Below are 22,412 nucleotides of genomic sequence, written 5' to 3' on the forward strand. Positions count from 1 at the left end.
CTTTCTTCTCTTGCTCTCTTCTCTCCTGGTTTGCTGGATTTCTTATATACTTGGATTTCTTTATTTTTTGCATATCTATTACTAGGTTTTCATTTGTGATTTCCATTAGGGTTATATACAACATCTTATGCATATAGCAGTCTATATAAAGTTGGTAGCTTCAGTTTGAACCCATTCTAAAAGCACTAAATTTTTACTCCCCCACCTCTACATTTTAGGTATATGGTGTCATATACCTATGATAAAAATCCTTGACTGATTTTTATAGATATATTTATTTTTACTGCTTTTGTGCTTCCTACTTTTATTACTCCTGCTCGTGGTTATTCCTTACCACTCAAAGAATCCCCTTTAACATTTCTTGTGAGGCTGGTTTAGTGGTGATGAATTCTTTAATTTTGTTTGTCTGGGAAGCTCTTCATCACTCCATCTATTCTGAATGGTAGCCTTACTGGATAGAAGATTCTTGATTTCAGGGTTTTTTCTTTTAGCACTTTGAATGTATCATGCTATTCCCTTCTGGCCTGCAAAGTTCTGCGGAACTTCTTCTGCTGAAGAATCTGCTGATAGGGCTCCCGGGTGGCTCAGTCAGTGAGGCTTCTAACTCTTGATTTTAGCTTAGGTCATGATCTCAAGGTTCTTGGGATTGAGGGCTCTGTGCTGACAGCTTGAGATTCCTTCCTTCTCCCTCTCTCTCTCTGCCCCTGTCTTGCTTGCTCGCTCTCTCTCTCAAAGTCAATAAGTAAACTTAAAAAAAAATCTGCTGATAGCCTTATAGGGTTTCCTTTGTAGATAACTGTTTTCTCTTGATGCTTTTAAAATTCTTTATCAACTACTTTTTGCCACTTTAAATATTGTGTCTTGGTGTGGATCTCATTGGGTGGATTTTGTTAGGGGCTCTCTGTGCCTCCCAGATCTGGGTTTCTGTTTCCTTCCCCAGATTTGGGAAGTTTTCAGCAGTTATTTCTTCAAATTGTCTCCTTTTCTCTCTCTTCTCCTTGTGGGACCTATAATGTGAATGTTATTACACTTGATGGTGTTGCTGAGTTCCCTTAATCTATTTTCATTTATTATTATTGTTTTTTCTCCTGTTCAGCTTTTTTTTAGCTTTCCATTACTTTTTCCTTCAGATCACTGATCCTTTCTTCTGCTTCCGTCTACTAGTCTACTATTTATTCCTTGTAGTATATGTCTTTTTTTTTTAATGTTTATTTATTTTTGAGAGAGAGATTGACAGAGTGTGAGCAGGGGAAGGGCAGGGAGGGGGAGACACAGAATATGAAGCAAGCTGCAGGCTCTGAGCTGTCAGCACAGAGTCTGATGCCGGGTTCCAACTCCCTAACCGCAAGATCATGACCTGAACTGAAATCAGATGCTCAACCAACTGAGCCACCCAGGTGCTCCCCCTGTAGTATATTTCTAATTTCAGTTATTGTGTTCTTTACTTCTGATTGGTTCTTTTTAATCTCTTTGTTAGGGGTCTCACTGAGGTCCTCCACTCTTTTCTCAAGTTTAGTGAGCATCTTTATGATCATTACTGATGAGGGAACATAAGGCAAGCTGACACCCCACAAACCGCTACCCCCCAACCCCAGGTGCAATATTCCTCAGGCTCTGTGGAGGTTGCCCAAGAACAAAGGAAAGGACAGAAAACAAATGACTGAACTGATAATCTCCATCAGTTTATAAATATCTTATCAATAGCCTAATTTCCAGGAACTCCCTACTGTCTTAATGTTAATGCTTTGCTTGAAGGAAAAACAACCTTGACAATAGCTAGGGCTCCAGTAATCTGTGAGTCTTTAGCATATGGAAAACCCTTTAAGAAACTTCCTCTTGACTTTACCTCCCCAACTCCATAGTAGATAACCACTCACTCTTCACAACCCCAGTGCAGCTCTTTCTGCCCATTAGTCCTGTCCCTGTGCTTTAACAAAATCACCTTTTTTTGCACCAAAGACATCGTCCAGAATTCTTCCTTGGCCATTGGCTCCAAACCACCGCTCCCCCCACCACTCCAAAACCCCATCAATTACTTTAAATTCTTTATCAAACATATCGCTCATCTGTGTTTCCTTTAGCTCTCTTGCTGTGATTTTGTCCTGTTCTTTCATTTGGGACATATTTTCCTATCTGCTTATTTTGTATAACCCTCTATACCTGTGTCTATGTGTTAGAAAGTCAGCTACATATCGTGCTCTTGAAAGTAGTGTCCTTATGAAGAAGAGGTCCTTTAATGCCCTGCAGTGCAGTGTCCCCTGTTCCCCAGAAGCTGGAACTTCAGCGGTGTCTCCCACGTGTGTCGTCCGTGTCCTGCTGTTGTGGCTGAGCCACGTTTGCCTTCAGTCCCGTTGTCTGCAGTGGCTCTCTGCCATTTTGTGGGCAGGGTTTGGTCCCTGTGTTGTTGGTGGGCCAGTCTGGGGCCACCTTGGACTTGAGCTTAGTCAGGCCATCATTTGCCAGAGCCGTGGTAGCCCAGAGCTGCGGTAGCCCAGAGCTGCAGGGGTTCTCCGCCTGTCGTCCCGAGAAGCTTTCATTGGTGGGTGGGCTTGTAGTCAGACCAGACGTCTTCCCGGAGGCCACTGCTGGGGCTGCAGTTGAGTTGGTGGGCATGGTTGTCTTCCCCTCTCCCTTGGGCAGGGAGCACCTTGGAGTGGTGCTGGGTCCTGTCTGGGCTGCTTGCACACTACCAGGCCTGTGGTGCCGCTTTGGATGGACTCATGCCAAAAGCGTGTTGAGGGGGGGGGGGGTGTGGGTGGATCCACAGAAAAACACAGGTGTGGGGCATGTGGTGCCAGCAAGGTCATCACAGATCTAGTCTGCTGTAGGCGGGGGCCTGCAGCACAGGAAAATGCTGCCCAGGCTGGGATGCAGGGGGCAGGTCTGCAAAAGGATGTGGGGGTGGGGCAAGCCGTTGGCAAGCTGAGTGGAGAGTGTTTGGGCTGTGCTATTTCCCACAGGTGTCCCTGTATCTAGGTTAGTGGGGGGGGGGGGGTGGAAATGGTACCCTCCAGCTATTTTTCCTTCTTTTTTGTTTTAATGTTTGTTTTTATTTTTGAGAGAGAGAGAGAGAGACAGAATGTGAGTGGGGGAGGGGCAGAGAGAGGGAGACACAGAACCTGAAGCAGGCTCCAGGCTCCGAGCTGTCAGCACAGAGCCCGACACGGAGCTCGAACTCACAAACTGCAAGATCATAACCTGAGCCCAGGTCGGATGCTTAACTGACTGAGCCACCCAGGCGCCTAGCTCTTTTATTCTTGGAGAAGTCTTCCAAAGATCCTGCCTCTTTAAGACATGCTCTGAGATTAGTAAACACATCTCCTTCCCATATGTTTTTCAAACTGCTGCTTCTATGCTGTATCTTAGCAGGGGTATTTGTTGTGCTGTCTCTTTAAGGGCAGGCACTCAGTTTCCTATCACCCTCTGGCTCTTCCAGAGCTGAGCCTGCTGATTTTTAAAGTTCTACGTGTCAAGTCCCACTGATTGTAAGAATTCATGAAGTTAGGCTCCTCTGGTTTTCAGAGCCTAATTTTATGGGGATTTGTCTCCCCGGTGCGGGTCCCTCACGTCTGGGGTGCCTGGTGTGGGGTCTGCTCCTCTCCCCTCTCTGCACCCACAGCATCCCTGACTCCTGCAGACAGTCCTGTGGGTCTGGTGGGCTCCTGACCTCGTGTCTGCCCTGCCTACGCTCTTCAGTGTGGACTCTTCTCCACATTTAGCTGTGGCCAGTTTGTTGTGCTAGTCTCCGGGGTGTTTTCTGGGTGATTTACACTGACGTGGGTGCTACCTAGGTGTGTCCGTGGGATGAGGTGAGCCCAGGATCCTCCTACTCTGCTATCTTCCCCAGAAGTTGGATCCAGATTCCTTCGGTGTTGCCTTGGGCATCGTTGAGAACATGCAAGACACTATACTTTGAGGGCATTTTGAAATTTCTGGCAATAGGTTATATTACCTGGGCATTGCAGTGGCCACTCTTAGTATGCACCCAAGTCAGTAGCTAGGGCTCCTACCTGAGCTAAGGCATCAGCTTCCTGATTGCCAGGGCGTGTCTGTTATGAACTCGGACATGAAAAACAGTCAAGATGCCTTAGACTCTTGCAGATGGACCCACATGTCTTTCCATATACATCCTGGCCCCACAAGGGTTTATTCACGACCACTCACCCCTCTGCTTTCCACTGTCCAAGTCATAGGGTCAGTCCCTTTAGAGCAGCCCACCCAGCTGTCAGTGCAACGGGCCGTGGGTGCAATGGGCCAGGGTTCATGGGTGACCACCAGCCAGACCTCTCTGATCTCAGCTCCCTGGCCGCTGCACTGGCTGCCGTGTGAGAGGGGAGCTCCTGTTCTGTGGGGGCAGCTCAGGTTTCTGTCCCCTTCCAGAGGTGGGACTCAAGTCCCAGGGCACACTTTCCTGTCTCTGCCACAGCGCCTGACCATATCCTTCCAGAGTCACAGACGCATCTAACTCACGGCAGCCCTGCTCAGGAGCTGCCCACAGCTTTAATCTGTTTTACTAGTTTTGCCCTCTCAAGGTGGCTTGCTACTCTGATCCCATGTCCCACATGTGCCCTCTCTTTGCCAGGCAGCGTAAGGGACAGGAACACTGTGCCTGGTGGGGAAGCAAAGTCCACTAACCCCCCCCAAATCCCTAGGACAGCCTGCACCTCTCTCATGTTCCCAGAGGCCAGGTAAGCTTGCACCTTATTAATCCCAGCTTTTGGGACAACAGGTGTTTTACCTGGCCAGATGACACCCAACACCGTACTACAGTGAATGGGCCTTGAATTTTCTGTGGGTTCGATGCTCATCCTCTGTCTCAGAGATACTCCAGCAAAGCCTGTAGGATGTCCTGCATCAGAGGCAAGTCTTCACATGGTAACATTACATCATCCATGTAATGTGCCCATTTCACTGATGTGGGGAGAATAGGAACAGGTACCCCAGTACTACCCCATGCATATGGATGGGCTGTGCAGGTAGCCTTGGGGGACTGCTGGGAAAGTTTATTATTATATCTCCCACATGAAGGCAAATCGATCTTAGTTATTAGAAACCTGTCCGGAATGCTTTGCAAGAATGCTTTTTGCCAAAGCATCAGATAAAACAGTAAGTGTCTGCAAATGACAAAAGACATAGAAATGGCTATGGTTCTAGACCTGGCTGTACTAGGTTATAGATGGTTATAGATCATGGTTATACTAGGACATATCCGAGTTCGGGGAATTTCATACAAATATACCCTAAAGAAAGTTTAGTATCACTTCCTCTTTGACAGAGCTTCTCATGAAATTGAACATGTAATCAGAAGTGACATAGTTGTAAACAAGTTGGCTTTTCCAACAGAGAAGACTTAGTTTCTTAAGTAATCAAAGACCTGATAAAGACAAAACAGAGTCTTTGTTTCCCAGGTAGGTTACATCAAAGGTAAAGAAAAGCCTTTGTTTACAATTTCTTAAGAAAAGCAAGCCAATAATCAAAGAAAACTTTATCCCTTCAACAGAAAGAAATTTTTTTTTCTAATTTTGTACCAGTGTACTTTTGATAGTATAACTCTGTTTTCTTTTTAGCTTATGTAAGTCTATTTTATTCATAGCTCAGCTAATCATAGCTCGACTACATATAAAATTTCTTTTTCAATATTTCTTTTCCACAGACCTCCAACTTTCTGTATCAGCTTTCATTCCCAATCTCTAGCCAATAACCGGGTACCCAATTCCACAGCTAAAGCCTTTTACTGATATTTGTGACCTTTTGGAGGGTGTGCACTGGATTCTGGGAATTCCTACAGTAATCCGAATTTTGAAAAAGCCTCCCTCTCCCTTGGGGCACCTGGGTGGCTCAGTCGGTGAAGCAGCCAATTCTTGATTTCAGCTCAGGTGGTGATTGCGTAGCTCCTGAGTTCAAGTCCTGCGTCGAGCCCCACACCGGGCTCTGCGCTGAGCGCAGAGTCTGCTTGGGATTCTCTCTCTCCCTCTCTCTTCCCCTCCCCTGATTGTGTGCTCTTTCTCTCTCTCAAAATAAATAAATAAACTTAACGCCTCCCTTTCTTTTCTTCAGTCTCGGTGAGCAACGTTTTGGTTACGTCTTGGGGTGTTTACATTTCAAAGACAGGACAAGACTTACAACTTTAGGGGACAGAGAAAGAATGTAAATTTTCCCCTGGGTGTTTTGGGGTCATTGCAATTTAAAAATAATTTTCTTTCATATTAGGGGTCAGAAGGCTTGGGGCATTTTATCCATTTTCTCATCAACTACCATAGCATCCTCCTCTTCACTCTTATCCCTTTCTCCCGGATTTCATCTCTCAGCATCCTACTCAGGCTCTGTCAACAAGTGTCCCAATCTTAATCCAAAGCATCTGGAGCCCTCCTAGCTTTGTAAAAGGGCGCTATTATCCTGCTCTCCCACCTTGTCTGCTCACCCCGAAGCCAGTAGGCTAGTGGGCACCCGCACATCCTTCCCTGATTGTTCTCGCTTTCTGACTCGAGGTGGGCACTGTTGGCCAGCAGAACTGTCCGCGGCAGAGGCCAGCTCACTGCACAGCCTTGCACATCTAGTCTCCACCCAGTGCATTGTGTGCGGTTTGTCAAGCAAGCCTCTGAAAGCAGCCAGTGTTTTCAGGGCACCCCAGCCTCGTGTGGCAGTCCACAAGCACCCGACTCACATGGAGCTCACTGACCAACCCAGGATTTTCCTGCGATGTCTCATTCCCATGACCCATTTCTCCCATTTCCTGGCTGGCTCACCTGTTGCTGGTTTGCAGGCTCTTCTGGTGCTTCTCCAGTGAAATGTGAATCCCGCCTCCAGGCTGGCAGAGGGCAGGAAGAGACTGGAAAGAAAAAGGCAGCCCAGTCCAGGCTGGCAGGTGGCAGTTTGAATAAGCAAGGGAATTTACATATGAGACTTGGCTGGGATGGCAGCAAGACAGGTGGATCTCCACACACACCCACCACATCTTAAGAGTTTATAAAGGAGCCTTAAGTAGGTGCAGATGTTTTCAACACCACATCACAGTCTCAAGGCTGTGTCCTTGGAACAGCTTCCCAGAGGCAGAAAGGCAAGTGGAATCACATTCCAAGGACAGAGGAGGGGCTGAGGAGCCTCCAATCACTCGGGTCCAACTTGCAAGTCAACTGGCATTCCTGTCTTCTCAGTGACCTCCCCCTAGGCCAGCTCAACACCCCCCCCCCCCCCCCCAGTGCAGTTCGTTCCAGACCTTTCTGCCGCAGCTCAGATAGCAACTCCCAGTTTCTTCTGGACAACCCAGCACATTGTCAATGGAAGAATGTCAAAGACATCTTTCTACGCCCTTAAAAATTCCTGTGTGCCGGTGCCGCAAACCCATTGTCCACACTTTTTCTCCCATTCCCATGACTGAGTTTTGACCTGGCTCTTCTGAAGCTTCCTAATGGTACGGCTGATGTGACCGTTGAGGATATTCTTCAATAGCATAGTACTTGCTGTGAGCAAAGTCACAAAGAAAAGGGTCAGCATCCATTCTCCCTTCTCTTGGTAATGACCTACTTTTCACTCAGGTCTTACTCTTCTGTTCACTCCAAGCAACTCATGAGGGATGTTGATTCTCCTCTTGGTTCTAGAGGTAGGGTACATGGCTCAGGCTAGGGAAATAAGGACCATCTTACGTCCTCTGGCCACAGTGCCGATGTGAGGCCCCACTTGAACCACTCAGACCAGAGAAGCCCTTGGCTTCTTTTCTTGCCCCCCTCAGATGGGCTGGAGCTGCATAATTTCCTTTCCCATGTGGAAGGCTAGAGCAGGTCAGGGTTGGGTATTTCTGTCCCCTCCGGTTGGTTAGGTTCTAGTAAAACCCAAGAAAGTTGGGGGAATAGTTTCTCCTGAGGACAGGCCTTGGTAGGGTATTTCAAAATGGTTCCTTTCTTCCTTCTCCTGCCAAAAGCGTGAGGGGGCTTTTCTCTGATCTTCACCCTGAGAACCTTGGATGTCTTCTGGAGGTAAAACTTATGAAAGTCCAGGCAGGGCTCCAAGGACTTGTCTGCACTGGTCCTCCAACAGTCCGTCAGTTTGGCACTAGCCCAGTGTCTGCTCCTGGTACACTGTGATTCACTGTTCCCACCTCTCTGTTCAATTTGCGGGTAGAGGTTTGGCCAGATTTCAACTGTCTGATGGATCTAAGAAGAGTTGCCGATTTTCACTTTGTTCAGGACTTTCTCTTTGGAAGGAGGGGAGTGATGGCTTCTGAGTTCCTTCTATGTCAGTCTGGAAACTGGGAGCCGTAATGATTACTTTTAAATAAGAACACATCTGTGTTTCAGGGGTGCCTGGGTGGCTCGGTTGGTTAAATGTCTGACTTTTGATTTCGACTCAGGTCATGATCTCATGGTTTGTGAGTCTGAGCCCTGCATTGGGCTCTGTGCTGACAGCCTGGAGCCTGCTTAGGATTCTCTCTCTCCCTCTCTCTCTGCCCCTCCCCAACTTGTGCTCTTCCCCCCGCCCGCCCCCTCGGCTAAAAAAGAACACATTTGTGCTTTAAAACCTGGTTACTTGAAAATTATAAGCCAACAACACAACTGATGCAAAGATCTATCACTGTACACAGTCAATAAGTCAGAAAACCCACCACAAGTTACACTGATTATGATGAGCACATTTGGGGGGCCATCAGACACATCCCCTATATGAAAAGTACTGACAATAATTTATAATTTAGCTGAAAGAATGCCAATCAAAAACCAAAACCAACCCAAGATGGTCCTAGTAATTTATCAGTAACAGCATTCTTCCTGGAAGCAATGCAAATTTCACATTTTCAATAGAATACTGAGAGTCTTCAGGAGACTTTAGTAATATATTAATTTTAGTTTAATAAATTCAGGGTCCCACTTAATAGAATATTAGAAAGTAAACCACCATAAAAACTTCAGGTAGACCCTGGCCCTCTACTGTGAGCTGACAACTGTTCTTGGGGGATCATGAATGGAACCAGCGATGAGCAAATATTCTGGTCGCAGGATCTCTTTTTTTGTTTCTTTTAGTTGAGGCGAATGAAATTCACATAATCATAAAAAGTGTGCCCTTCAGTGGCACTTAGCATATTCACAGATTGTTGAGTAAAACATTAGATAATCACTCTCCCCAGCCACAGTTAACTACTAACTTACTTTTTGTCTCCCTGGATCTGCCTACTTGGTCTGGATATATTATATAAAAGGAATCATACAACATGTGACCTTTTGTATCAGGCTTCTTTCACTTAACATAATGTTTCTTTTTTTTTGTTAAAGTTTATTTTATTTATTTTGAGAGACAAAGAGACAGCGTGAGCGAGGGAGGGGCCGAGAGAGAGGGAGGGAGAGAGAGAATCTCAAGTAGGCTCCACACTGTCAGAGCAAAGCCCAATGCAGGACTTGATCCCACGAACCATGAGATCATGACCTGAGCCGAAATCAAGAGTCGGATGCTCAACTGACTCAGCCACCTAGGCGCCCCTTATCATAATGTTTCTGAAGCTCACCCACACTGTACCATGTATCAATACTTTATTCTTTTTTATCGCTGAGTAACATTGCAGTGTATGGATAGACCACGGTTTGCTTATCCATTTATTATTCATGGGCACTTGGGTTGTTTCCACCTCTTGGCTATTTGGTTATAATGCTGTTATAAATAGTCATGTACAAATTTCTGTGTGGACATAGGTTTTCATCTCTTGTGGGTATCCGCCCAGGAGTGGAATTGCCAGGTCATGTGGTAGCCGTATGTTAAAAGTTTTGAACTACCTAATTTGGAAGTAAATTTTAAAAAATAAAAAATAAAATAAAATAAAAAGTTTTGAGGAACTACCAATCTGCTTTCCACAGTGGCTGCACCATTTTACATTTCTGCCAGCCAAGTATGAGGATTCCTATTTCTCCACATCCTTGTCGACATTTGTTATTCTTTTTGCTTAAAGTCATCTTAGTGGGCATGACGTGGTATCTCAGTGTGGTTTTGATTTGCCTTAATGGAATGACCAATGATGATGCACTTGCTAACTATTTGTCAGGACCTTTGTATGTTATTAAAAAACATTGAGGCCCAAAGAGCTTTAATCCATGTCATTATAGCTAGTGATACCATATTTAGACACTAAAACAATTACATTTAAAAAATATTATTTATTAGCTCTCTTATAAACAATAGTAATAAGTTCATTATATGTCAACATCAGGGCAATGACATCATCACGTATCATGTAGTTTCTGGAAAACTCCACCATACACTTATAAGAGAATGAGCATGGAAAAGATAAATCACATGTTAATTATTATAAAAAAAAATTGATCTCCTAGATCTCCCTCCCCAAAATGAGTAATGATAATTCAATTTTACTCAAGATAAATAACACTAAAAAAAGTTTTGTTTTTTTCTGGCCTGGGATTTCTCTCAACTCAGAAAACATGTACTTGGGGGAAGGGAGGATGTGGACACTGAAATCTGGATCGTTTTTGTTAGTCATAGGAAGGGCAGAAAATGGTTCTGTAATCTGGCTATGGATTTGCTGATGCCTGCCCACGTTTTTAAATAACACTTTTTTGGCCTTTCGGAAATGAAAACTGGATGCTTTTTAACCTTTCATTAATCTCCTTGATCATGTGATTTTTGAGAGTGGGTGGGCATGGACATTTATAACCCGGTGGTTCTCAAAGTGAGGTCCCCAGACCAGCAGCGGCACCTGGGACCTGTCAGAAGAGGACATCTTCGGGCCCCACCCCAGACCTGCTCCTCAGAAACCCGAGATGGGCCTTCTGTGGTCCAACAGGGCCTCCAGGTGGTTCTGATTTGCTAACCGATTTGCTAACAGTTTGAGGACAACTGGGGTGACCTTTCCCACGTTACACTCTGTCAGCATGATCTCCCTCCCTGCTTTGCACTTCCTTCTTCTTTCCTTCTGCCCATAAACATTGGATGTTTTAAGCCCTTGTCAGTGTTTTTATGACACTGATTTGGAAATGTAGACATTCACACATTATGCATCTGTCTCTAAACATCACATTCATGCAGACCAAATTCAGAGAATCATTTATAACAATCCCACAGAAACTAAATCTTAAAGGGGCGTGTTAGTAATATTCAGGTAGAGCTTTGTCATGGATACAGTTCATCACCTGGGACTTAGATTACCCTTCTTTTCCAGCACACCTCCAGTAAAATCCTTTTAAATACAGAAGCTCCGTGATCCCAAGGGCTCGGTTGCCCTCTGTTGGTGTTACCCAAAGATTACTATGCCATGGCTTCTGTTTAGAAATTCACAATTGAAGAAGGTTCAGTGGAAGGAGGCTAGCTTAGAGAACAGAGCTAAGGACAAAAAGATTCAGAGTTACCGGTTCAGAGTTCTTGGAAGGTGTTCATTATGGAATGTGGCCAGGAGAATGGGCTAATCACCCAGAAGCTGGGACAGGGATCTGCATCAATCAATGGAGAGTCCAATTACATGGGGTAAGGAGTGTGTGTGTGTGTGTGTGTGTGTGTGTGTGTGCATGTGTGCATGTGTGCGTGTGTGTGTGTGTGTGTGTGTGTGTGTCTATTTATATTCTATGCTAGGGTTTTCCTTGGGATTTCTAAACTGGGAAGTATGGATGAAATGAACATGAAGCTACTTTTCTTTAACCTGTATATGGTATGGAGAGAGTCCCCTGGTGCTCAAGTTTCAATGAACATGTAGACATGAAAATAAGACCTAGAGTTCTGGTTGTCCCTCCCTGTTCCTCCAATGACCTTAGAATTGCTGCCCAGAAGCAGGTCGAGTTCACTCATTGGCACTAGAGAGCTGGCTTTGTAATGAGGTTGCAGGCGCCTGGGGCTCTGGCATGTGGCTTCCGAGTTTTCCAAAGCCCAGGAGATCTCACAGGAGATGCGTCTTGGGTGAGTGTTCAACTTCTTTGATTTTGCTGTGCTCCGCGATTTCTGTGAGGTGTTCTTGGCTTCTTAGCACTCCTGGTTTTCTAGATTGTTCTTCTACTCTTCCTCCTGTGGCGATATAGCTATGTCACAGTCATAGGTGTAATACTGCACCAAGAAAAATGTGATCCCCACCCTAAGCCGACATGGGTAGAGCATTCAACATAAGCCCCCGTTGACCTGCTAACTTAAAGTTCCACCCCCAGATCCTGTTACCTTCCCACATTTCAGATCCTGAAATCCGACCTCAAGGCCTCTCCATGCCTCTGGAAGCCCAGACCGGCTGCCCTATGGTCCTTACAGCATGGTAGTTCCATCATTGTTCGGTGAGCAGATCTGAGAAACAGCCCAGGGGAACACTTCCATTCCCTTGTCAGCCAGAGCTGGGTAGTTACAGGTGCCGAGGCTGAGTGGGTCTCAGGGAATGGACTCCAGGATGGGGTCTGCTTTGCTGCTGACCCCCAAGGGGTGTCCTGCTCTTTGTATTTCGTCCTGGTGTATAGTGGCTAAGGGTCCCATTGTCACACTCAAAACCTGGGGTCATCCCTGGGCCATCTGTCTTCCTTAACCCTCATTTCCAGCCACCTGGAAAATCCTGATAATTTGACCCCTTTATATATTTCTTGATTCTTTTCCTCCTTTTTAACAGGTGCCCACTGACCTAGCTCATGTTCACATTGTCTCTTGTGTGGATTTATTCCATCATAACATAATCAAGCTGCCACCATGATTACTTGGTCCCTTAAATCTAGCCTATCTTGTAGACAGACTGTTCAAAGGGCCAGTGCTACCATTTTCCCCATAGGTAAAGCTGCTGTGGCTCTCTGTTGGCCCCAGGATAGGGTCCGAGCCCCTCAGTCTGACCCGAACTTCCACGACGTGGTCACTGTCCATCTGTAACAGCCCCACACGCCTCTCATCCTGGTGTTCAGAACTGCTCGACTTCTCCTGGACGTCGTCATGCCCTTTCACCTCGCCTTACCTGTCCCCACGCTCCCCCTACCTGGTATCCATCTCCTGCCTTTCTTCATGTGGCCATAGGCACCATCAGCTCTAAAAACCTCGCTGGCACCCCCGTGTAGGTTAAGTGTCCTTTCTCTTTGTTCCTATAACATCCACTCTTGGGCTTTAAGAAAATGTATTTGAGGGGCGCCTGGGTGGCTCAGTCTGTTGAGCATCTGACTTCGGCTCAGTTCATGATCTCACAGTCCGTGAGTTCGAAGCCCCGAGTCAGGCTCTGTGCTGGCAGCTCAGAGCCTGGAGCCTGCTTCGGATTCTGTGTTTCCCTCTCTCTCTCTGCCCCTACCGCACTCACGCTCTCTCTCTCTCTCTCTGTCTGTCTGTCTCTCTCTGTCAAAAATAAATAAACATTAAAAAATTAAAAAAAAAAGAAATTGAATTTGAAATCTGTATTTCCCCCCCTCTTCTCCTCTACTAGTCTGTAAGCTACTTAGAGTGGGGGCCATTCACCTTTGGGCCCCGAGGAAGTGCTTGGTACAGAGCGGATATTCTTGTAATACTTGTTTTTTTTTTTTTTTTCTAATTGAGATAGGATGGACATGTAACATTGTGTAAGTTTAGAGTGTACAACATGTTTGTATATTTTAATATGCCGTATTTATATATTGCAACATGATTAACACCATAGTTAGCAGACGCCTCCATCATGTCACATAATTATCATTCCTTTTCTGCAGTGAGAACATCTAAGATCTAGTCTCTTAGCAGCTTTGAAGTATATAATACAGTATTGTTGACTGTAATCTCTATGCTGTGCACTTGATCCCCAGAACTTACTCATCTTCTAATTGCAAGTTTATGCCCTTTCACCAACATCTATATGCGAGATATTCTATAATTATTTTTTGAACTATATGGAGGACAGTAGGTGCAGAAAAGGGATAATAATAGTAACTAACTGTGCTAAGTGAGTCTCATGAATTGAAAACTCCTAGTTTCTATGTTTTGCATCTGTGTTATCCAATAGAGTAGCCACAGTAAGCACTATTAAACACTTGACATGTGGCTAGTGTCACTGATGAACTGAATTTTAATTATATTTAATCTATTTGAGTCTAAACTTAAATATCCACATATGGCTGGTGGCTACTGTATAGGACGGTACAGTCCTAGACTTTCACCAGCCCTTACTTAGTCCACAGGAACATCTGACTAGTTCCTACCTCGCTCACAGCTCCCATGGAGCAAGGATGTGGGCATGGGGTGCTGGTGAATGATTAACAACCAGCTCTCTGGAAAAGTTGGCCTATTTCCATGGTGTAAATAGTCCCACCACGCCCTGTTTCGAGCTACCAACGTGACATAACTGAATACGGGGTTGGGAAGAGAGGTGCGGTAGCACACCATCTTGTTGCATAATTCCTCGATACAGACACGATAGGTGTAAATAACTCTGAGAACAAACCAACTCGTAGAATAATTAGAAAGTGGTTAATTTAGAGTACTTATTAACTTCGTTTTTAATATAACTTATTCAGTTATGTCTATGTACTTACTTTTTTATAATGGCTCTGTTTAAAGACAGTTCACAGAATTCCTGAAAATGTAGCTTCTGGCTGTCAGGAGCCTTTGTAAGCCAGATCTTATCACTGGCTCCTAGTAATTAATCCAAAAAAGTAAAAATAGTCAAATGTAGGATTTCTTGTGGCCACAAGAGGGCACCATCAGATGAAATTAGAGTCTAGGAGGGATTTTTTTTTTTTTTTTTTTTTTTTTTTTTTTTTTGCACTAGGTCTCTGGCAGAAGGTTCAGTTTGAGGAATGAGTTTGAGTCTCCTGGAAGACTAATTCTGGGAGAGCTTGTGGAAATTCATATAGATTCAGGCTGTTCGTTATTTTACAACGTAAATTCCAAACCTTTACCATTCCCAAATAGCGTCATCACTTTGCGTCTGAAGGCTTTTAATACCTAAGCTCCTAAATGAAAAGTTCCTTGCTGGGTTTTGAGTCTTGTCAGCAAGGGGAGGCAAGGATCTACCACGTGTCGAGCTCCTACAGTGTACTGGGTACTTGACATGCTTCATGCCACACGATCCTAAAAGGACGCCTTAGGAATCAGCTAACACCATAGAGAAGCTGGTCGACAGCCAGGTATATGAGCAACTCCCAATATAATAACCCGAGGAGGCTTGCCCTCTGCATCCCAGTAATTTGCACTTTTTTAATTCACACGAGGACAATCGGGAGTATGTTGTGGGCCTGATGACCAATATGACAGCAAACGAAATCTGCTGGCCTTTCTCTGCCTGGGCCTCTATGGGATCTAAGAGCTCTGGGTTTTGGGGGGGGGGTGAAACCGTGTCTTCTCAGGGTCTTGCTGGGGAATTTATATCAAGGTTGGTTAGAGGGCACCCTTGGGGGGTGGTGCTTTAGGGATGCCCTAAATAGTCAGGAGAGTAACATAGTAGGTCTGACACTCCACTGTCAAAAGCGAGGGAGACATGGGCCTTTTTGTTTGTGTGTGGAATGAATTCACTCTCTTGATTGATAGTGTCTGTCTATGCAGCGGTTCTCCAGGTTTGGTGCCTGGAAGAGAAGCGTCAATCTTGCCTGGGAATTTTTTTACAAATGTCAGTTTTCAGGCCCCACTTCAGACCTGCTGAATCAGAAACTCTGGGGGGTGGGGGGGCGGGGCCTGCTAGCCCATGTTTTAATAAGCCCTCCGGGAGATTCTTGGTTTTTTCTAATGGTTTTTTTTTTTTTTTTTATGTTTACTTATTTTTGAGAGACAGAGAGACAGAGCGTGAGTGGGGGAGGGGCAGAGAGAGGGGGACACAGGATCCGAAGCAGGTTCCAGGCTCCGAGCTGTCAGCACAGAGACCGACACGGGGCTCACGAACCGTGAGATCGAGACCTGATCTGAAGTCGGACCCCTAACCGACTGAGCCACCCAGGTGCCCCACCCTCCAGGAGATTCTGATTAACAAGTCCACTCAAGTTTGAGAACCACTGGCCTAGCACAGAGTTGTCAAAACTGGATCAGGGGTGCTGGGGTGGCTCAGCTCGGTAAGCGTCCGTATCGTGATTTCGGCTCAGGTCATGACCCGAAGGTTGTGGGATCGAGCCCTGCATCAGACTCTGCACTGACAGTGTGGAGCCTGCTGGAGATTCTCTCTCTCCCTTTGCCCCTTCCCAGCTTGTGCTCTCTCTCTCTCTCTCTCTCTCAAAATAAATAAATAAACATTAAAAGAAACTGGATGCATATGTATTCATTGGATCCGAGGAGCTTTAAAACACAAGCAGTATCTCAGGCAAATCTACAGAGCTGAAAAGTAGGTTTGTGGTTTCCAGGGCACCGGGGAAATGGGGAATTGTGCGGTACAGGGTTTCTCTTTGGGGCGACGGAAATGTCTAATGTGTAATGAGATAGTGGTATATACACAGCATTGCTAAAAACCGCTGAATTGTGCACTTTAAAATGGTTACAATGATGTGTTTTATCTCAACTGGAAAAAAAAAAAAAAGAAAAGTACTAATATCTTGGCCCCCCTCTTAGAGCTTCCGGGTGGAGACCAAGCATTGGTGTCTAAAAAACATCTCTCCTGGTTGTTCTAACCTGCAGCCACGGTTGAAAATGAAGGCCACACATGGTGGCATCCCAGTGGAGGGGGCTGTGGTGTGAGCATCTGCCCCAGGCAGAGGGGGCGCGCAGAGAGGAGAGCTCAGGTGAATGTGCCCACTGGTCTCCTTGTAGCCCAGTGATGGGGGCAGAAGTGTCTGGGGCTCTACGCTCAGGTTGCGGTTTTGGCCTTTGCCGCGCAACCCTGCTTGTGTTCCCTGATGGGTTGGCCTGTAGCTCTTTGGAAGGTTCTGAGGGGTGGGTCGTGGGAACATTCATAAGAGAAGTGGGAAGCCCGGCACACGGTAGGCGCTCAGCCCGTGCCAGCGCCCTTTCCTTTCCCGGGTCCTCGCTTTCGTTCTTGGAGATGGATTCTGTGGGGATGTGTGCTGGCCGGGTCTCTCTCTACTGCCCCCTCCCCCGGCTGCTGCTGGCTAGTAGGAGAATGGGGTGGGCTGGGGGGCGAGGGGATCTCTGCCCACGCACGCTGCCCACACCGGCTTCACCCCCTAGCCGGGACAGGGGCTTCGTGACAGTGCGGGACTCACCATCTCCGCTGCCAGGTGAGCCCGCTCAGAAGGACGATACTGATCAGCAGGAGGACGCAGCCAGCCACTGTCAACAGAGAAGCAGTTCAGCAAAGGCGCTGGGCGAGGGCGCAGAGCATTCTGAGGCGCCCCCCTCCCGCCACGAGCGAGGGTTTCCCGAGGAGGAGAGCCTTCCCCGGTCAGAATGCAGCTCCCGGGGGACATGGGATCCTGGGAGGCTCAGGGACTGGGACAGGGGCAGTGGGGAGCTGGGAAAGGGCATGGAGCCTTGCTTCCAGGGGCTTGGTTCTTTCTGGGGGGAGTGAAGGGACAGGCACTCTCTTCGGAAAGCTTCAGAGGCCTCAGTTAAGGAGGCCATGAGTGAGGGCTGCCATGGGTGAAAGAAACGTCAAAATACAAGGATAAATGATAAACACATAAGCATCTCTTGAAAGTATTCATATTTCCCAAATGCTTTCCTTCCTTCCTTTCTTCCTTCCTTCCTTCCTTCCTTCCTTCCTTCCTTCCTTCCTTCTTGCTTATCTATCTATCTATCTATCCACCTACCTATCCACCTACCTACCTACCTATCTACCTATGTATCTATCTATCTATCTATCTATCTATCTATCTATCTACCTATGTACCTACCTACCTACTTGCTTATCTATCCATCTATCTATCTATCTATCTATCTATCTATCTATCTATCTACCTACCTGTCTACCTGTCTACCTACTTGCTTATCTATCTATCTATCTATCTATCTATCTATCTATCTATCTATCTATGTACCTACCTACCTACTTGCTTATCTATCTATCCATCCATCTGTCTATCTATCTATCTATCTATCTACCTACCTACCTACCTACCTACCTATCTACCTAACTACTTACCTACTTTATCTATCTATCTATCTATCTATCTATCTATCTATATATTTGCTTATCTATCTATATATTTGCTTATCTATCTATCTATCTATCTATCTATCTATCTATCTATCTATCCAGCTACCTATCCACCTACCTACCTACCTATCTACCTACGTATCTATCTATCTACCTATCTATCTACCTATCTATCTGCCTACCCATCAAACCATCAGTCTTAGATGTGCCTGACACAGTCTAGTTTTCTTTTTCTCCTCCAAGCTCTATTGGTATATACCAGGCATGTAACCCTGTGTACATTTAAGGTGTACAAAGTATGGATCTGATGTGAGTCCATATTACAAAATGATCACCACCATAGCAGTAACTACCACCTGCACCATGCCTCCTAACTACTGTTTCTTTTTTGTGGTGAGAACACTTAAGATTTACTCTTTTAGCAAATTCGAGTATACAACACAGTGTTGTTAACCATAATCACCATGCTGTATGTTAGATCCCCAGAACTTACTCATCTTCTAATGGAAAATTTGTGCTCCTTGACCAACATCTCCCCATTTCCCTCACCCCTACCCTCGCCCCAGTCCCTGCAACCACCACTCAGCTCTCTGTTTCTATGAGCTTGGGTGTTTTTTCCTCCTTCAAAGCCTGTTTTTCTCTCCTACCAGGAAACAATTGTACTGTTTATGGAAGGTTTGGGGGTTTTTTTTGTCTCTTTGCATGCTTATACCGCATCTCTTCCCCTCACCTCCCTCACCTCCCCCCTGTCCTTCCCCCCCCCCCCAGGCCACAGTATATTTTATCATTTAGGATCTGTTCAGGAGGAACTTCTGGGGGCTGGTTGGGACTTCACACCCAGCTTACTCTAACTGATTACCGCGAGTTTATGTTGTTAATATCTGGATTAGTCTTTTACCCGTATGACTACTATACAGTGTAAGGAGGGGGTCATTTTAAACTAACTAACCAAACCCATCAGACCAACCAAGCGACATATCCCACAGTCTCTGTTTGGGGTATGTTTTGTCAGCAGCAGAAGGGACCCCCTACCCACCTGCTATCTGATACTCGGTTGTGAATACGAATGACTCCGTGGTCATAGCCACTTCCGTATGTCTCTGGAAATCTGTGCAGAAGGGAGAGGAGGAAGTGTTCAGTTTGTGCTGATGATCAGACGGCACAAGCTGGGGAGTGTCAGGATTTGTCAGTGAGCGGGAACCCCAGAGGCTGGTGGAAGGGGTGTGAAAGACAAGGGTTTCACCCTTCTGCCCCGAGATACCACCCTCAGCCTGTTCTGTCCTCATCCTGACACTTGCTTTTGACACGTTTGAGGGGCGGGATGCGGGTGTGGATCCCTGAGCCGTGGACTGGAGGGGTTGCTCTGGGAAAACCGCCTTCCCCCTCTCTGGCATGACAATTTCAGGGCCCAGCTTTTACCCTCCCAGAAATTCTAGACGTACCTGTAGTACTTGCCGTTATTGAGGGACAGGAAGTGTCACTCCCAGGAGCAGCATCAGTGCTGGCTTGAGGCTCTTCGTCATCTGGAGGAGAGAGGAGGTGATGGAGGTGGAGAGCGGGGTGGGGGTGGGGGTCTCACGTACACCCTGCCCCGCCCCTGTCAGCTGATCCCCAGATCAGATCAGAGTGCCGTTCTCGGCAGGTTGTCTGGGGCCACAGCGCGGCGTGGCTCTCTGTCAGGGTTCCAGGCAAGGGGGTAAGCAGTCCCGGCAAAGCTGGGTAACAGGGAATTTGGCCCTGATCGTGGCTCCGTGCAGCCCTGAGCAGTTCCTTGTTCTCACACTTCGTACTGAGCCCTGGTTTCCATCTGTGGCTTGGAAACCGGTCATCCTACTACAAGTACCCCTGAAACACCAAATGAAATAGAAATGCACAAAAGGACAACTTTTCTCTGTAACAGGGTCCCCGTTCCCTGTGGGTGGTTCCAGTGATCCAGGACACTGCCCTGCCTTGTCGTCCTTTTACACGGGAAGTGACAGACACCCTGGCCAGTGTGTGGCTCACACTGCAGGAAGAAAGCACAGCATCCCCAAAGAGTCCAAGAGGAAGACACAGGGTGTGGCAAGTGGTGGTGTTCGGGGATGTCGTCAAAGAGATATGACCGCCAACTGACCCGTGGGCTGGACCTGGGCACCCAGAGGCTCCTCGCCCCCTCCGCTGTGAGTGGGATGTGGGTTCCGCTTGCCTTTCCTGCTCCCAGAGGCTACTCCAAGGGCAAGCCTTGAGACGGTGATGTGGTTGAGACCACCTGCACAGTATACGCGACTGAACCCAGGGAAGGCCTGTTCAAAAACTTTTAACATCTGGTGAGTGAGTAACATCTTCATCTCGCTCCCGCCCAGGACAAGCCTCCTGTGTAGGTTCCCTTTGCTTGTGACAACTGCCACCTACCAACAGTGGCCTTTGCCTGCCTCTTCCTTTGGTCTCTCCCTCCTGTGCTCCATTTATGGGGGCAGTTTCAGATTTCACCCAGGGAAACTCCTGGGGAGGGTTACCAACCGACAGGTGGTGAGCTAAGAAACCTGTGACACTTACAGTTGGTTACACGTAAGTAACCATGTACGGTTGGTTACATGTAAAAATAGTAATACGCTTTCGGAATGAAACTAGCAGACCTCAACCTAGGTGGGTGGTACACCTGTGTGAATGAGTGTGCATGTGCATGTGCGTGCATGTACATGTGCGTGCTTCAATAGGCCCCTTCCCTGCACTTTTATCAAAGCACAGGTGGGGATTACAGAAGGAGAGGGGCCTGCTAACGGCGAGTGCTGTGCAAATAACGAGTTTACAATGACACACGCGTGGGTGGCAGGCTGGACCTGCCCTTTTGAGCGGGAGGAAGCGTTGGCAGCTTAGAAGAAGAAGTTGAAGTTCAGGGTCAGCTAGGAAGGGGCTGTGTTATCACCAGTGCGGTGATATCTGGGGTGCTCTGGGACACTGGCAAGGTCTTCCCTCCTCTTCCATTTCTGCCATTTATCCTTGCTCAGGGTACAGGAGACCTTAGGTGACAGAGACCTTACTTTATCTAGTCTATTTTCTAGAATGAGCAGAAACAGAGGCTCAGGGAGGTGAAGTGCTGTGCCCAAGATTACACGGCTGGTAGGTCAGGAATCCCATCCTGGCCAGCCCGATGGGAAAGCAGGGTGGTGGACCCACGAAGGGGCCACTGTACCTGGAAACCAGCCATCACTCCTTTCGCTTATGCACTGGAGTGGGGGCTGTGTCCACGTTGCCTTCCCACAGGTCGTTTTGCAGACACTCTTGGCAGGACCCCTCTGCAGGGCCCTGAATCCCTGCATGCACTGGTAGTGAACTGTCTGCCCCACCACAAAATGGTAAATTCTCCTCGAATCTTCGTGTTCCCAGGGCGGAGGCTCCCTGCAGTGACCTGGAAGAGGAAAAGGAAATTCTCAAGGCAAGTTGGCGACGGCATGGTGAGTGAATCCCAGTTGCCCCTTCCTGGAGACTGGACCTTGGTTCTTTTTATTTTGTTCATTTGTGCGTTCATTCATTCATTCTTTTATTCAACCAATACGTATTGAGAATGTCTCTGTGTCAGGAACTTTGCCAAGCTCATTGCAGGAAGGCACACAGACCCAGTCACTCCTGCAAGAGTGGACGATCGGTTGAGTGAGAAAGCAATGAGGGCAGAATGTACTGAGTATTATAGCTGAGCAGACACTTGCCGTGGGAACACAGAGGAAAGAGAAATTACTTCTGGTGATGGCGAGAGTTTCCATAAGTGGACAGGAGTGGGAAGGGCCGTCTCGGCTGAGGGACAAGGGGAGGATCAAGCCCATTTGGGCCAATGAAATGTGCAGACCACCCTGGATCTCCACTGCTAAGTGAGGAGGTACATCCTCAGGTTGTGGCTTGTGGTCATCTTGGGGCCATGGCTGGAGGACTGAAGATAAAGCCAAAGCCGGAAGGAAGGAAGGGCTGAGAGAATCTCAGAGAAATGGAACCTGATCAAGCCATACCTAACGCTGGCCCTATGTGAGTCATGCCAAGGCCTCTGAAAATTCCTCATGCCCTCTAACCTTCCACTCGCCCAACTAAAACCCAAGCCTGACTGGTCTACAACCCCAGTGATCATGTCCTGCTCTGATTTATTCTCAGGATTCCCAACCCCACCCAAAATCTGCATGTATGGAGCCACATGTACCCTCTCTCCCTAGACATGTGGAGCTATACACATGCCTTGACCTTACAGGCCTTCCACAGTCTGATTTCTTTTAAAGTATCTTCTATATAACCCCTCTGCTCCAGAGGGAAGTCCCAGGAGGAGCCAAGTGGTCCTGTCCTGCATGGTCTGCTCTAGTGTAGTACCTTGCAAATCATGACCGCACCTGTGATTTAGTCTCAGAATAAAATTTCTTTTACAGCCAATAAAATTCATAATGGTCCAAACCTGTTTAAATTACATTTACTTCTTTCAAGTGGAAACATCCCCATTAAGATGATCTTTGAAAGG

At 46.8% G+C, this 22,412-nt stretch overlaps 2 protein-coding genes across 4 annotated transcripts in view; one reads left to right on the forward strand and one right to left on the reverse strand.

Annotated features, from left to right (window-relative positions):
• The window catches only part of FBH1 (F-box DNA helicase 1), a 172,179-nt gene extending 150,814 nt beyond the window's left edge, over positions 1-21,365 (forward strand). Inside the window, exon 24 of the transcript XR_006708948.1 lies at positions 21,305-21,365. The gene's annotated coding sequence lies outside the window, so the exon portion shown is untranslated. The remainder of the gene's footprint in view (positions 1-21,304) is intronic.
• The window catches only part of IL2RA (interleukin 2 receptor subunit alpha), a 53,381-nt gene continuing 42,483 nt past the window's right edge, over positions 11,515-22,412 (reverse strand). For all 3 annotated transcript variants that reach the window (XM_045464176.1, XM_045464177.1, XM_045464178.1), the window contains 5 exons: positions 21,111-21,326; positions 19,381-19,461; positions 18,975-19,046; positions 17,046-17,112; positions 11,515-11,988 (listed from right to left, as the gene is read on the reverse strand). In XM_045464176.1, the coding sequence (XP_045320132.1) occupies positions 11,964-11,988; positions 17,046-17,112; positions 18,975-19,046; positions 19,381-19,461; positions 21,111-21,326 (461 nt within the window). In that variant the 3' untranslated portion in view covers positions 11,515-11,963. The remainder of the gene's footprint in view (positions 11,989-17,045; positions 17,113-18,974; positions 19,047-19,380; positions 19,462-21,110; positions 21,327-22,412) is intronic.

This window comes from Leopardus geoffroyi, chromosome B4 (assembly GCF_018350155.1).
Source record: "Leopardus geoffroyi isolate Oge1 chromosome B4, O.geoffroyi_Oge1_pat1.0, whole genome shotgun sequence".
Taxonomy (NCBI): Eukaryota; Metazoa; Chordata; class Mammalia; order Carnivora; family Felidae; genus Leopardus; species Leopardus geoffroyi.